The 14,426-nt window shown below is 37.6% G+C and overlaps 1 protein-coding gene across 1 annotated transcript; it reads left to right on the top strand.

The window, feature by feature from the left end:
- Positions 1-8,679: 8,679 nt before the first annotated feature.
- Positions 8,680-9,414, top strand: LOC132309338 (uncharacterized). The gene has a single exon (XM_059807654.1). It carries the CDS (start codon positions 8,680-8,682, stop codon positions 9,412-9,414), a length of 735 nt encoding a protein of 244 aa, XP_059663637.1.
- Positions 9,415-14,426: the final 5,012 nt, after the last annotated feature.

The raw sequence follows: 14,426 nt of genomic DNA on the forward strand, positions 1-14,426 counted from the left end.
ATAGGTAGTATAGGCTGGACTACCTATAATAGCTCTTTTGATAGACCACATCAGTCCGTTAACGAAACTGTTACGCTTCTTCTCCTCTGTATCCACCTCCTCCAGTGCAAAGAGAGACAAGCGTGTGAACTGCTGCTCATACTCCGCCACTATCATGTTTCCCTACTGCAGATTTAGAAACTCGGTCTTCATAGCTGCCCTGACTGCATAGGGAAAATATTTCTCGTCAAAGCGAGCACTGAACTCATCATAAGACAATGTCATCCTCTCCTCTGGGGTAGTAACTGACTCCCACCACTGTAGTGCATCCCCAACTAACTTGAAAGTAGCAAGCATCTGCTTCTGAACCTCCGTGCATTGAACCAAACGAAGATGACGATCAATGTCCTGTTTCCACTGGTCAGCTGCTCTCGCATCAGTTGAGCCTGAGAACACAGGTGGACTCCCATTTGTGAAAGAGCTCCTAGCCTTTCCCCAAGAATCCGTCTGAACCAATGGTACTGGTACTGGTGCCTGCTGAACCTGTGGTTGGCTCCGAAGTGCAACTGTTACCCCAGCCTCTATAGCCCGAGCAACAAGGTCATTGAGGTATGGAGGAATCTCTGGATCTCTGTCCTGACCCTGAGTCTGTTAAACTTCCTCCTGCTCCTCCTGAAACCCTGGCATTTGCTGCTCTTCTTCCATTTGTCGACGTTGTAGACGTTTCTGCTGTCTACGTGCCGCTCTCCTCTGTTGACTGTTCATGTTCTGTCCTCTTCCAGTGTTAACCATGCTGTTAACATAGAAAGACAGACATCAGTACAAGTTTAAACGAACCGTAAAAGAATTCAACGAATCCTAAACATAAGCTTTATATAAAAAATAAAAAAAAAGCTACGCGGAAGTCTTAATACGAAACGTCCTAGAGACACTTGAACCTAGAGTGCTCTGATACCAACTGTGATACCCCTCGGATCCGAGACACGGGTTGATCAGGCCCAGGCCCAAACCCGAGGGAATATCAAACAATTAAAGTATTTTAAAGCGAACACAGATGACAAAATGAAATAATAAAGATGGAATAAAACTGAAAGAGACATTAATTATAAAATCCTTCATGTATAACTGAAATAAGAAAACTCCAAACCTCCCAAAACTTCAAGGTTACAACCTGGGAATCCACTGATGGACCCCTAACCAAAAGTTCAACTGAAACTGAAAACTGAAAATAGATAATGCTAGAAACATCGAGAGAAGTCCTACGTAATCTGATGAAGGTGAGACTGTCCTCGACAAGCACGATCAAGCTCTAAGGCTGGAACCATCCTGTACCTGAAAAGAATAATGAAGGAGTGGGTCAGAGCCACGAGCAAGTTCTAATCTAACTGCAATCCATACAGTGACCCGATACGCAGATACACCGTAGACACCTCACAATATCTATCTAGTCCAGACGTATAAACATATCCACACTAAGGGACATTCACTAGTCTATAATAGGGGTCTCAACCTGAATAGAAGGCAACATGCGAATACGCACCCAAAGGTGGGCATGAGTACTTAGACCTAACAAGGTACACCTCTACCTATTATAACCAGCTACGCATCCACTACATATACGCACCCTAACCAACGAGTCTGAGACTCAAGCTCAACTCGTGGTACCATAAACATATATATAAAGTCCGTCCAAATCCAGGGTATGTAATTCAACTATTTATTAAACTGACATACAATAAACCAACTAGTTAGTTACTCAACTTATTCAGTTGATATGACTTAACTACCATCCGTTAATCCAGGAAGTCATCCAACTTGGTTACAGCTGATCTGACTTAGTCACAATTAGGATTCGATTTCTTTCAATCCATTCCATTAATCCATTAGGTTAGGTTTATGCATTTTGAACTAAACCGTCCCTAGTATGTCACCGTCCCATACCGGTATATACAATCCTCCACATCCATGTAAATTACAACATATATAACAGTTCAATAATTTACAGACCAGAAACCACCATCCAAATAATTGTAGAAGGAATCTTAACAATCTAGCAATTAAAACCCAGTAGTAATCTATGTAATTGCATCGAAGAATTAACTATTCTAACAATCAACATCCAACACATGCATAGTTCAAATTTAATAAAACAATGACCCTATCATGTATTTAAAATTAGTTCTATAATAATATTATAGTCCAATAAATCACTAAATTAAACTAAGCGATCTAGTTCCCTCCATCCGGTAACAGAGTACTAAGCCATATACTTATATTTTGTTGTATCCTTTAGCACCGAGCCCCTACTATGCCACAAGTCCAATATAACACTTTAAAAGACTTCATCGTGCATCTAAAATAAATTGAAAATCATTTTATAGCACCCTAAACCATCAGATTAAAATTAATCAACAAATCTCCTTTCAACCGTTAACTGTACGCAAAGTTGTCCAATAGCGTACTGTTAATTCCATTTAAACTAAGGGGTAAATTTATGCAATTCAAGACCTTAGTTACAAGTTAAAATTATTATTTAACACCCAACTAAAATTTTAAAACTGATTAATAACCCAGATTGCCCAAACAGTGCCTTAAAACTAAAAAAAATAAAAATTAAATGTATATTACAAATTTTGGGAGCAGGCTCTTTCAGCCTAGAGCCGGCTCTAGGAGTCCTTAGAGCCGGCTCTACTTGTTGTGGGAGCTGGCTCCCACATCCATGGAGCCGGCTCTCACCTCCTTTGAGAGCCTCTGTCCCCGTTTTGCTTCGTTTCAGTCCGTCTGCTCCCTCTCTGATCAATTCTTACACCTCTGTTGGTTTCTAAAACTAATCTTAGGAGTCTTAATTTAGTCTAGAAGCATCCCCAAGGTTGTTTACAATAATCTTGAAAACAATTACAGAGTTTAATCAAGCCATTTAAACTGGCATTGTTGAAGAACGGCACTGAAACTAATTTGCAACATCAGTTCTATCCTAACCCCTCTGTTCTTCCTCCTATTTAAATTTGAAGGTCTTACATTACATCTAGTATCCACTCAGACCTTAGTTGATTTCAGTAAGATTCAAAATAAAAGTTAGAACAGTGGGACGTTATGCCAAAACAAATAATAGAACACATACCTGACAGAATGGTTTTACAGATAAATTTTCACGGTTAAAAGATCCTCAAGTAAACATATACAAAACATGCATGGTTTAGTTAATGGCCAATTAATCCCCTAGAGGTTATCTAGGTGCACAGAACACAAGCCAGAGGGAAGAAGGAAGATAAGAACTTGTCTGTACAGTTTTGTAAACAAAACCTTGTCGCCGTTGTTCTAAGCTTTCCGACGACCATTGCAATATCGTCTAGCCTCCTATGACTTCTGTTCCTCCCTTCTCCTAAGCCAAATCTTGAAGCCTCGGTTAGAAACCTCACAAACTTGCTCTGCTCTCTCAAAGCCTCACTGTATAACTTTCTGTATCTATGCTACGTGAGTAGGGTTTTTGTTCCAACCCTTAATACAGATTACAGCTATATATATATAGGCGTAAAAATCCTAAACCCTAATCCTTGTTTAATTCAGCCAGAACCCTAATTCTAAACCTAGTCGGCCCATGAAACTATCTCTGTTACGGCTTACCTATACGTGAAATTCCAACCCCAAAGTTAACTGTAACTTAAAACATAATTAAATTAAAACTCAACTAAATAATTAAATACAGTTAACCAATTAAATAAGAAAAGATAACACGTGTCACATAGGTAAACAATTAAATCAAATTAATAAATAAAATAAACACATGTCACATAAGTAAACAATTAAATCAAATTAATAAATAAAAAATAATAATTAAACCAAATAATCACGCAAAAATACAATAAAAATAATAAATAAATGCCGAGACCATCCTTTTAAAATTAGGGGTATTACATACCTTCCCCTAGTGCGTACTATAAAAAATCAGAATCTTGGGATCACTTTAGGGCTACTAACCCATGGGTACCTTCCCCAAGTACGCACTATAGTGTAGAGGGACATTCCCCATTACTAGAACCAAGTCCTAGCCATGTCAATCTTGTTTGATATCACCAAGTTTCCATAATCAACATGTTGTGCAAGTAAAGAAATCATTAAGACACAAGTAATGCATTAAACACGTTTTATGCACAACCAAGATTTTGGAAATATACTAGTCATGCCCTAAGTTGTCAACTAACATGGCATGCGAAATATCAAGAAATCATGGTATACATCTACAAAGACTACAACCAAGGTATATATAGCACATGGAATCCATCGATGCAAAAATACCACAAGTATGAGATTAATGATTTAATTATTTACTAAGCAATACATGGATAATTATATCATTCCAAGATAATGATGTAAGTTCATTAAGTACATTAATGAAACCAAGATGCACGGGGTCTAGTTACATGTGAAAAGCTAAAAGTTCATGGAATACAAGTTACAACTAAGTGAACTAAGTTCCATACAAGTAAGACAAGTAAGTGTAAGTCTCCAACTTATCTGATTATTCTCAAATTGATGCACGTGAAGGAACTTATCAAGGAAATCATGAATACAAGGTTAGAAACTTAATCAAGTGCATAGAATCATTGAATGGATTTTAATTATTTCATTTAATTAAAATCTCTAGATTTTAAAAGTCATCCAAATGACCTCAATTTAATATATGTTATTAAACATGTCAAGACTTGATTTACTAGCACGATACAAGTAACTTCCATGCAAGTTACGACTATGAGTATTAAACTTTAATACTAGAAAAATAATAAATGAAAGGTTTCAAAACCTAATCAAATATTCTAAATTTAATATATGTGAAACTATATAGCATCCACATCAAGAATATCAAGTCGGAAATCCGATGAAATGAATAGTACACTTGGAGCAATTTAATTAATCTAATTAATTAAATATTACTAGATTTCAAAGCTTCTCCGATTACTCTCAAATTAATCTATGTTGAAGAACATGCTAAGGCCTATTATAATATGCTATCACATGTTGATTTAAAGTTAGATAAGGCCACATGATTTAATATTTTATTCAAGATAAATATTAAATAAAATCTTCATTACTTGTTCAAATAATCTAGATTTAATATATGTCAATCTACATATTAAGGGGTAATATTCTATCATGTCACATGATTACATAAAGGTATGGACAATCGGAAAAATTAAATCCTTCACAAGAAAAAAAAAAAAAAATCTCTAGATTTGTGATTTAAGCATGTAATCAAGTTCTATAAGCATCACAAGCATGTAATATAACAAGAATTTAAATTATAACATCCCCTCCCTCAATTTGAGATGAAAATCTCAAATCCCCACCGAAAGAAAAGTGCTCCGAATCCGACGATACCGAAGGGTTTTGTTAGGGACAACACAATGAACAAGAATCCCCAAGGAGCCCCATGAAAATCACAACTTGACTTCAAAGCCAAACTCAATAAATGGTCGGAAATGGATTCTAATAAGGGTGAAAGGTGCGCGTCGCCAAGACGAACATAAAACACAAAGGTACTTCAACTTTTTAACAAAGGGAAGAAGGTTTAATTGAGAGAAGAAGGGTGGCAGCCCCCTTGGGCTGCCATGGATGCTTCTGGTTGTGCATGAAGAGAGGAGGAAGTGACTTTTTAATTTTATAACCCCCTATTTATAGTAAAACCCTTAAAGTGCCCCGAACGGGCCCTACCGGGTTTGAAAAAGTGGAATTTGAGCAAACACGCTCAAATGGAAAAACTTCGTGAACGAAAAAGATTCAAAATGAGAAAATATGAACAACGGAAGAAATAGTGTCAAAAACTGAGTCCCGAGCAGAAAATTATGCCCCGAACAAGTTCGGCGGCAACTAGGTCCAGAAACTTTGAAACTGGAGAAAAATGACCAGAATGAAATTCTAAGAGTCCACGACTCAACAAAATGTGAAAATGAATCCCGTACGAGGATCCAGGCTCTAGACGAGACATTTTGCAATAACTTTCGTTAATTACACAATGGCCCCTACAAAAAGTGTTAACTGTGAAACTGCCCCAGAATGAAAATATGTTCCAAAAGATATTTTCTTAGATACCCCTGAAATAAAATATCTTCAAAAGATATTTATGAAAAACACCCCAAGAAATGAAAAAGATTCTAAAGAATTGTGCACCCATGCCCCTATGGGTACCGGGAGCAACTGAGTACTTTCTTGCAAAAGTAAAGATATGTATTTCGAGGAAACCACTCAAGATGAAGGCACGTGAAGTCAAAAACCAACTCCGAGCATGGGAAGTGAGGTTTTGCCAACAATGTGACAAATGGGGAAAAAACAGAATAGGGAAAAGGACGAAACAGGGAAAAGGACGAAAGGCGCATAGTGTCGAAAAACGAAAAATGCGAAAATGACTCGGTCCTCAAAGGAAGTTGTCAATTTACATGAAATAGCCTCGGAAACCATTTCCGAGCACTTGAGATGACACTAAGTGACACGAAACAGAAGTGGTTTTTGAGATGAGGGCTCGATCCATCATGGCAAGGTTGGAACGATCACAGTGTGATAGATCGGAGAAGGTTTTTTTCACCATTTTGCTTCCACTTTGCTCTTTTCTTCCACTAGGCTTGAGATTGCTTCTTCTAATGCTCTAATTCAGCTGAATTGACTTATTTTGGGAATAAGTACCTGAAAAGAGAAATAACATGAAATTAGACTAAAACAGGAAGGTAAGATAAAATAAGGTCGTAGAACATTCAAGATTAAGGGTTTTAAATGCGCACTTTTTAGGGCTTATCAGTTATTTGCAAAAGGGTAACAGTTCAAGGGATTTTTTTTTACACTCTATCCTTAATTTACTAAGATAATTTAAATAAAATATCAATAAATAAAGTGGATCTAAAATAAAATAAAGATTCTAATAAGTAAAGTAGAACTAAAATAAAATACTATAATCCTGTAAAGACCCGAAAATATAATTATTTATTTATTGGTACTATTAATTGTATATTAATATTTAGGTTTGTTGATTTTATATTGATTAATTATATATATAAATATATATGTGTATCTGTGCCTTATATTTGTTATATGCTGGAAGTATAGAATTAAAGGAAAATAAATGGTCAGTACAATTTGCATAGGAAGACGTGTTTGGTATCATGTGGGTGAGTAAGTGTTTTGGTTAAAAGAAAATAAGGAAATTCAATGCAAGTGGGTTTCCAGGTCTTATACATATATTGGGTATATATATATGTATGTAGTATTAATAATGAAACTAGGAAAAATAAGAAAAAAAGAAAGGTGTGAGAAGCGTACCAGAGAGTTTTTTTTTTTTTTTTTTTTTGGATGGTAAAGTAAACGCGCACACACACACTTTTTTGTCCACACTCGGGCTCGAATCCCTCCCCTCTTCTTTGAAGATGAGGAGGTTATACCATTAGGCGAAAGGCCTTTTGGTGCGTACCAGAGAGTTGGTGAGAAAAAACTGTACCAAAAATATTTAGCATACTTGGAAAAGATTACTTCCATGTTGCTTTGGAGGAACTCTATTTAATTGACTATTATTTGATTTAATTTTTTTTAGATACAAGCTTAGTTTCACAATTTAAATTGAGATGATATGGTAGTTTGATTTTTTTATTTAGAATTGTAGATGATTAAATTTTATTATTTTGATGGGTATTTGTTAAACCAATTAATTGGTTCACTATCAGGTTAGTTGATGTATTTAAGATTATTACTTTATTTATGTGGGTTGATGTTAGACTAGTTGGTGGATTGGGTAATTTTAATTAGATGATATTTTGTTGTGTGAATTAATCAAATTTGTCTGAAGGAGGCATTTTCTTAGTAGATTAAGGTGTTGTCCCAGGTATTGTGATATTTAATCGCTATTGATATGTTAAAAGCATCTCGGTACATGGGCAGATTATTGGTGGAACATATATAATGTGTATATATATATGTATTTGTTCCTTGAAATTAATAAATGAGGGTATGGTGCTAGGTAGTTGTGCCAGATTTACTCAAAGGAAAGTAATTTATCTTTACCTGAATGATGACCCAGTAAGTGTGTTACGTAATGGTCATGTTTGATAACTTTTAGAAAACAGAATTACTTTAATTTCCATTGTCAATTGAACAAAACCAGGTGGCTTATGTGCTTTGTCATTAATATTTATTTATATTTAAGTGTTCATTAAGATACTGAAGGATTTTAACGCTAAATGTTAATCTAAATTTTCTATTTATTCCATCACAACTCGATAATTAAAGTTCAGGACGTGACAACTTGGTATAAGAGCTTTAGGTACGAAAACCTTAAGACAACGGGTGAATGTTCAATCTACATGATGACTTGAAATTATCTCTTTGACTTGTTATTTTTATTTGATTATTTTTATTTTTGTTTTGTTTTGTGAATTGTAGTACTTGTTATGTGAAATATGAGTAATGTACTATCTGCAAAGTGTTAAACTTGATATTATTCTACTATGATTAAATCCTTCCTTGTCACCTTATAGAACAATGGCATCACATAAAAAGACAAGTACACAGAGAAAGGGGAAAGGAAAGCAAGTGGCCACAGAACGGACACCATCGGTGCCTAGAATTTCAAACCCATTGGTACCCCCAACTGCGACACCATCTGTACCCACAGCTTCGATGCCACAGGTTCAAGTGCGGCAAGTTTAGGCACAACAGGTGCCCATGGATGGGGCTCAGTTTGCTAGGCAAATAGCTGAGGCCATACAACAGTTGATGATGACCTCACATGGTGGGACTCAACCCCAAGCTAGTGGGTCTGGGTCTAGAGCCATCACTGCTATGAGGGAGTTTCGACGAATGGATCCACCCGAATTTCGTGGTAAGCTCGATCCAATGGTGGCAGAAGATTGGATGGAGCAGGTCAAGAAGATCTTAGATACTATCAGGGTGCATGAGAATGAGTTGAGGGTCTCTTTTACTTCTTTTCAATTCACTGGTGATATTGCTCAGTGGTGGAAGATAATCAAGAGCACCCATAATGTTGAGGTTATAGAGTGGGGTACCTTTACTAAGCTTTTCCTGGACAAATATTTTCCAGAAGTTGCGAGGGACACAAAAAGGGACGAGTTCATGTTTCTAATACAGAGTAGTATGACAGTGAACCAGTATGAGGCAAGTTTCACTAGGCTGTCACGATTTACGCCAGAAGTGATTGCTATAGAAGAGTATAAGTGCAAGCGATTTGAAAAGGGACTCAGGCTTGGTATTAGGGAAAGGATTATACCACAAGAGCTGTGTAATTACTCAACACTAGTCCTGTTAGTTGAGGAGAGCTTGCGGGACACCAAGAGGATTTTGGAATCCAAATCTCAGTCTGGGGGTTCCAACTCACAGCCTGGGGATCGCCCTAAAAAGAGGCAAAGGGAGGATAATGCACATTCTCAGGGGCAGTGCTAGACACAGTCAGTACCACATGTGTCTTTACCAGGGAGGTCTTCTCAGCGATAGATAGCGTGCCACTAGTGTCATCAGGTAGGTCATTATCGATCAGAGTGCCCACAGATTCATGGACAGATAGTATCTTTTCCAGGGAGGTCTTCTAAGGGGCAGATAGTGTGCCACCAGTGTCATCAGGTAGGTCATTATCGATCAGAGTGCCCACAGATTCACCATACATCAGTCGGAGGTCAGAAGACTTACTTTCGGTGTGGCCAGCCTGGTCATGTAATAAGGGATTTCCCTCAAAGACAGAATACTCATAGTGTGACAGGACCACAACCACATCTTAATCAGATCACTTCAGTTCAACCAGGTTCCAGGGTTCCACCACCTATACCTTCAATTCAGAGTTCTGGACCTAATAGGGGAGCGAATTCTAGTTTCCCGAGCCGTCAAACTGGACCCTAGGGAGGAGGCCAACAGGGTCAGAGTACTCAGGGTCGTGTTTATGTAATTTTTCCTACAGAGGCTCCAACAGGTCCATCAATGGTTCAAGGTATGTTTATATTGTTCAATTCGTGGGCAAGAATATTGATAGACTGTGGTGCATCTCATTCATTCATTTCATCTGCCTTTGTATCTGCTTTGGTTTGAAGGTGGAGTCTTTAAAGTCTGTTTTGAGTATTGATACGCCAGTTGGGGTTAGTATTACTCTGAGTCTGCCGATCTTGTGAGTTAGAGGTTGCGGGTCGCCAACTAGTATTTGATTTTATTCTCTTAGACATGATGAGTTTTGATGTTATATTGGGAATGGACTGGTTATCCACTTTCCGGGTTACTATTGATTGTTATTGAAGAAGAATGACAATATGCACACCTAAACGAGATTGTTTTTATTTCGTGGGAGAGCGAGTTGACTCCCATATTCCATCCTTACATGGTTAAGGTGATTGAAGGAGTCCTAGCTTCTTTTTGGCTAGTCTGTTAGCCAATGAAGGAGGGGTGATACCTGAAGAATTGCCATATATTGTGCGAGATTTCATGGACGTGTTTCCAGATGACTTGGTTGATTTGTCCCCATAGAAAGAAGTGGAGTTCTCTATAGATGTCATACCTGGTACTGTGCCCATCTCTACGACGCCATATCGTGTGGCACCGGCAGAGTTGAAGGAGTTAAAGAAGCAGTTGCAAGATCTAAAAGATAAAGGATTCATACGCCCTAGCACTTCGCCTTAGGGAGGACCTGTGTTCTTTGCTAAGAAGAAAGACGGGTCCTTACGTCTTTGCATTGATTATCGAAAGTTAAATCTGGTTACTATCAAAAATAAATATCCTTTACCAAGGATTGATGATTTGTTTGAGCAACTCAAGGGATTGAAGTGCTTTTCTTAGATAGACTTGAGGTCAGGGTATTATCAGTTGGGGGTCAAAACTAAGGATGTTTCTAAAACCATTTTTCGCACACGGTATGGGCATTATGAGTTCTTAGTGATGCCATTTGGTTTAACAAATGCACCAGCAGCATTCATGGACTTGATGAACCGTGTCTTCAGTGCCTACCTTGATAGATTTGTTATGGTGTTTATGGATGATATCCTAGTGTACTCATCATCAGAAGAGGAGCATGAGGGTCACTTGGGGATTGTATTACAGACCTTGAGGGAGCATAAGCTCTATGCAAAATATGAGAAGTGTGAATTTTGGCTACCAGAGGTAAAATTCCTTGGACATGTAGTGTCTGGGGATAGGGTTTCTGTGGATCCTTCAAAGATTGAGGTTGTGATGAATTGGGAACAACTGAAGAGTGTATTTGAGATTCTTAGTTTCTTGGGACTAGCAGGTTACTATCGCCGATTTATGGGGAATTTCTCACGACTAGCTGCACCTATGACTCGACTCACTCGCAAGGGAGTTAAGTTCATTTGGGATGAGGCTTGTGAGCGCGTTTTTCAGGAGTTGAAGAAAAAACTAACAACTGCCCCAGTTTTAGTGATACCTGAACGTGGCTTAGGTTACACCATTTATTGTGATGCTTCACGGGACGGTTTGGGTTGTGTGTTGATGCAAACCAAAAGGGTAGTAGCTTATGGTTCACGTCAGTTGAAGACCCATAAGCAGAATTATCCAACCCATGACCTAAAGTTAGCAACAGTGATTTTTGCCTTGAAGATGTGGAGACATTATTTGTACGGAGAGAAATTTAAGATATTCTCTGATCATAAGAGCCTCAAATACCTCTTCTCACAAAAAGACTTGAATTTAAGGCAGAGATGGTGGATGGAGTATATGGAGGACTATGACTTCGACTTGCAGTATCATCCTGGGAAAGCCACCGTGGTAGCTAATGCTTTGAGCCGAAAGTCACGGGGTAGTATGGCTAGCATTTTCATTCGGGAATGGAAAATGATGGAAGACATAGCAAAGTTAGGCTTGTATTTTTACGATGAGAGAGAGCCAGCCACCTTATTTAGCCTTATTGCTCAGCCAACTCTAGTGAGTATAGTGATTGAGGCGTAGCAGCACGACAATAAGGCTATTGCAACTCGTACTTGTATTTCAAGCGGCGAGGTAGTGGAGGATTGGGCAGTTCATTCTGATGGAGGTTTAAGGTTTAGAGGCAAGTTGTTTGTGCCTTTGCCCGGTAGAAATGATATCCTTTGGGAGTTTCATTGTCTCGACTTGCAGTGCATCCAGGTGGCACAAAGATGTATCACAACTTGCATCACCAGTATTGGTGGAAGGGGATAAAGAAAATGTAGCTCAATTTGTGGCTAGATGCCTTACTTGTTAGCAAGTTAAGACAGTGCATCAGAGGCCTGCAGGGTTATTGTAGCCATTGCCAGTGGTAGAGTGGAAATGGGAACATGTTATTATGTGGACTTTGTGACAGGGCTACTGAGATCGCAACAAGGACATGATGTTATTTGGGTTGTGGTTGACAGACTAACTAAGTCGGCACATTTCTTACCTATTCGGACCACAGATAGTGGGAAAACCCTAGGAAATTTGTATATCAAAAAGATAGTGAAACTACATGGTACTCCGGTGTCTATTGTGTCAGATCGGGATACTCGATTTACAGCCCGATATTGGCGAGGTCTTCATGAAGCTTTTGAAACTCAATTGAAATTTAGCACGGCTTATCATTCTCAGACTGATGAGCAGTCAAATTTTAGAGGACATGTTACGTGCTTGTATCTTGGATTTTCGTGGTAGTTGGGAGGATCATCTTCCATTGGTGGATTTTACCTATAACAATAGTTATCAATCTAGTATTAGGATGGCACCATTTGAGGCATTGTATGGTAGGCCATGTAGGTCACCTATTTGTTGGGCTGAGATAGGGGATGCAACTACTCTAGGTCCTAATTTAGTTCAGGAGACTACAGAGAAAATTAAAACGATACGCCAACGATTGGTTACAGCTCAGAGTCGCCAAAAGAGCTATACTGATCAGAGATGACGACCTTTGTCATTTGAAGTGGGGGATCATGTGTTTCTCAAAGTTTTTCCACGTAAGGGTTTGTTGTGATTTCGTGTTAGTGGGAACCTATCTTCACATGTGCTTAATTGGAAGGACCTTGAAATTAAGAAAGATGTGTCATATGAAAAGCGACCAATGGAGATTTTGGACTCCAGGGAGAAGGAACTTCGAGGCAAGACCATTTCCTTGGTCAAAATCCTATGGAGACACCACGGAGTGGAGGAGGCTACGTGGGAACGTGAGACGGAGGTCCGATCCAAGTATCCTAACTTGTTTGCTAATAGAGGTATGTTTTAAATTTCGAGGACGAAATTTCTTTTTTTGGTGAGGAGGATGTAAAGACCCGAAAATATATTTATTTATTTATTGGTACTATTAATTGTATATTAATATTTAGGTTAGTTGATTTTATATTGATTAATTATATATATAAATATATATGTGTATCCGTGCCTTATATTTGTTATATGCTGGTAGTATATAATTAAAGGAAAATAAATGGTCAGTATAATTTGCATAGGAAAACGTGTTTGGTATCATGTGGGTGAGTAAGTGTTTTGGTTAAAAGAAAATAAGGAAATTCAATGCAAGTGGGTTTCCAGGTCTTATACATATATTGGGTATATATATATGTATGTAGTATTAGTAATGAAAATAGGAAAAATAAGAAGAAAAAAAAAGGTGTGAGAAACGTACCAGAGAGTTGGTGAGAGAAAATTAAAAACCCCAGCCTCCTTTTCCTTTTTTTTCTTCAGTCTTTCTCTCTAAAATTTGAAGATTTAAGAGTGAGATTTTGTAAAAGGTTCAAGAATTAAAGTTGCTCCATTCAACGTGCTTTACAATTGTAGCAGCAATTCGTGGTTATTGATCCTCTAGAGCTTTGCTTTTCTTTGATTGAGGTAGGGGTATGCTTTTCTTTGATTGATTTGTTCTTCTTTGTGATTTTGTTGAGTATCATGTTCTATATACTTATTTTAATTATTATTTAATTATTTTAAAGTAAAGTAATTTTGTGATTTAATTTGTGTATTAATTGGGAATATACTATTGTTGATTGCTATAGATCATGGACAGAAATTGTTGCAAAATTTGGAAATTTTAAATTCTGATTTTAATTTATTTTAGAATTAATGCATTCAAGGTGTTGATAAAATATTTTGTTGAGTGGAATTGGGTTTTAAGTGTTGTTGATTGGTTTACGGGGTTGTACCGGAAAAGCAAGATAGGGCTCGGTGCCCTTAGGTGAAAAACGTTAGACTTGGTCAAGTGGTGCTCATAGTAAACTATTAAACTGGTGGCTTATGTGCTTGTCACCTAATAGCCCGTGAACCGAGTAACTGTTACGTGGCTTGTGATGTCAAGTGCACGGAATTACGAACAATGCCCGGAATTTATTTTATTGAAACGTAATAAATATTTGGAATGAATATTTTGGAAGATGTTAATTAAAAAGTTAATATGATTATTAAAATTATTATTTTTATGTTCATGCTTTCATCAAAGTTGCTTGGTTGTGGCATCTTATATGCTAATGGCTATTTTTGTC

Source organism: Cornus florida, unplaced genomic scaffold, assembly GCF_030987335.1.
Source record: "Cornus florida cultivar Cherokee Brave unplaced genomic scaffold, ASM3098733v1 CherokeeBrave_3.0.0_Hap2_Chr05, whole genome shotgun sequence".
NCBI classification, from domain to species: Eukaryota; Viridiplantae; Streptophyta; class Magnoliopsida; order Cornales; family Cornaceae; genus Cornus; species Cornus florida.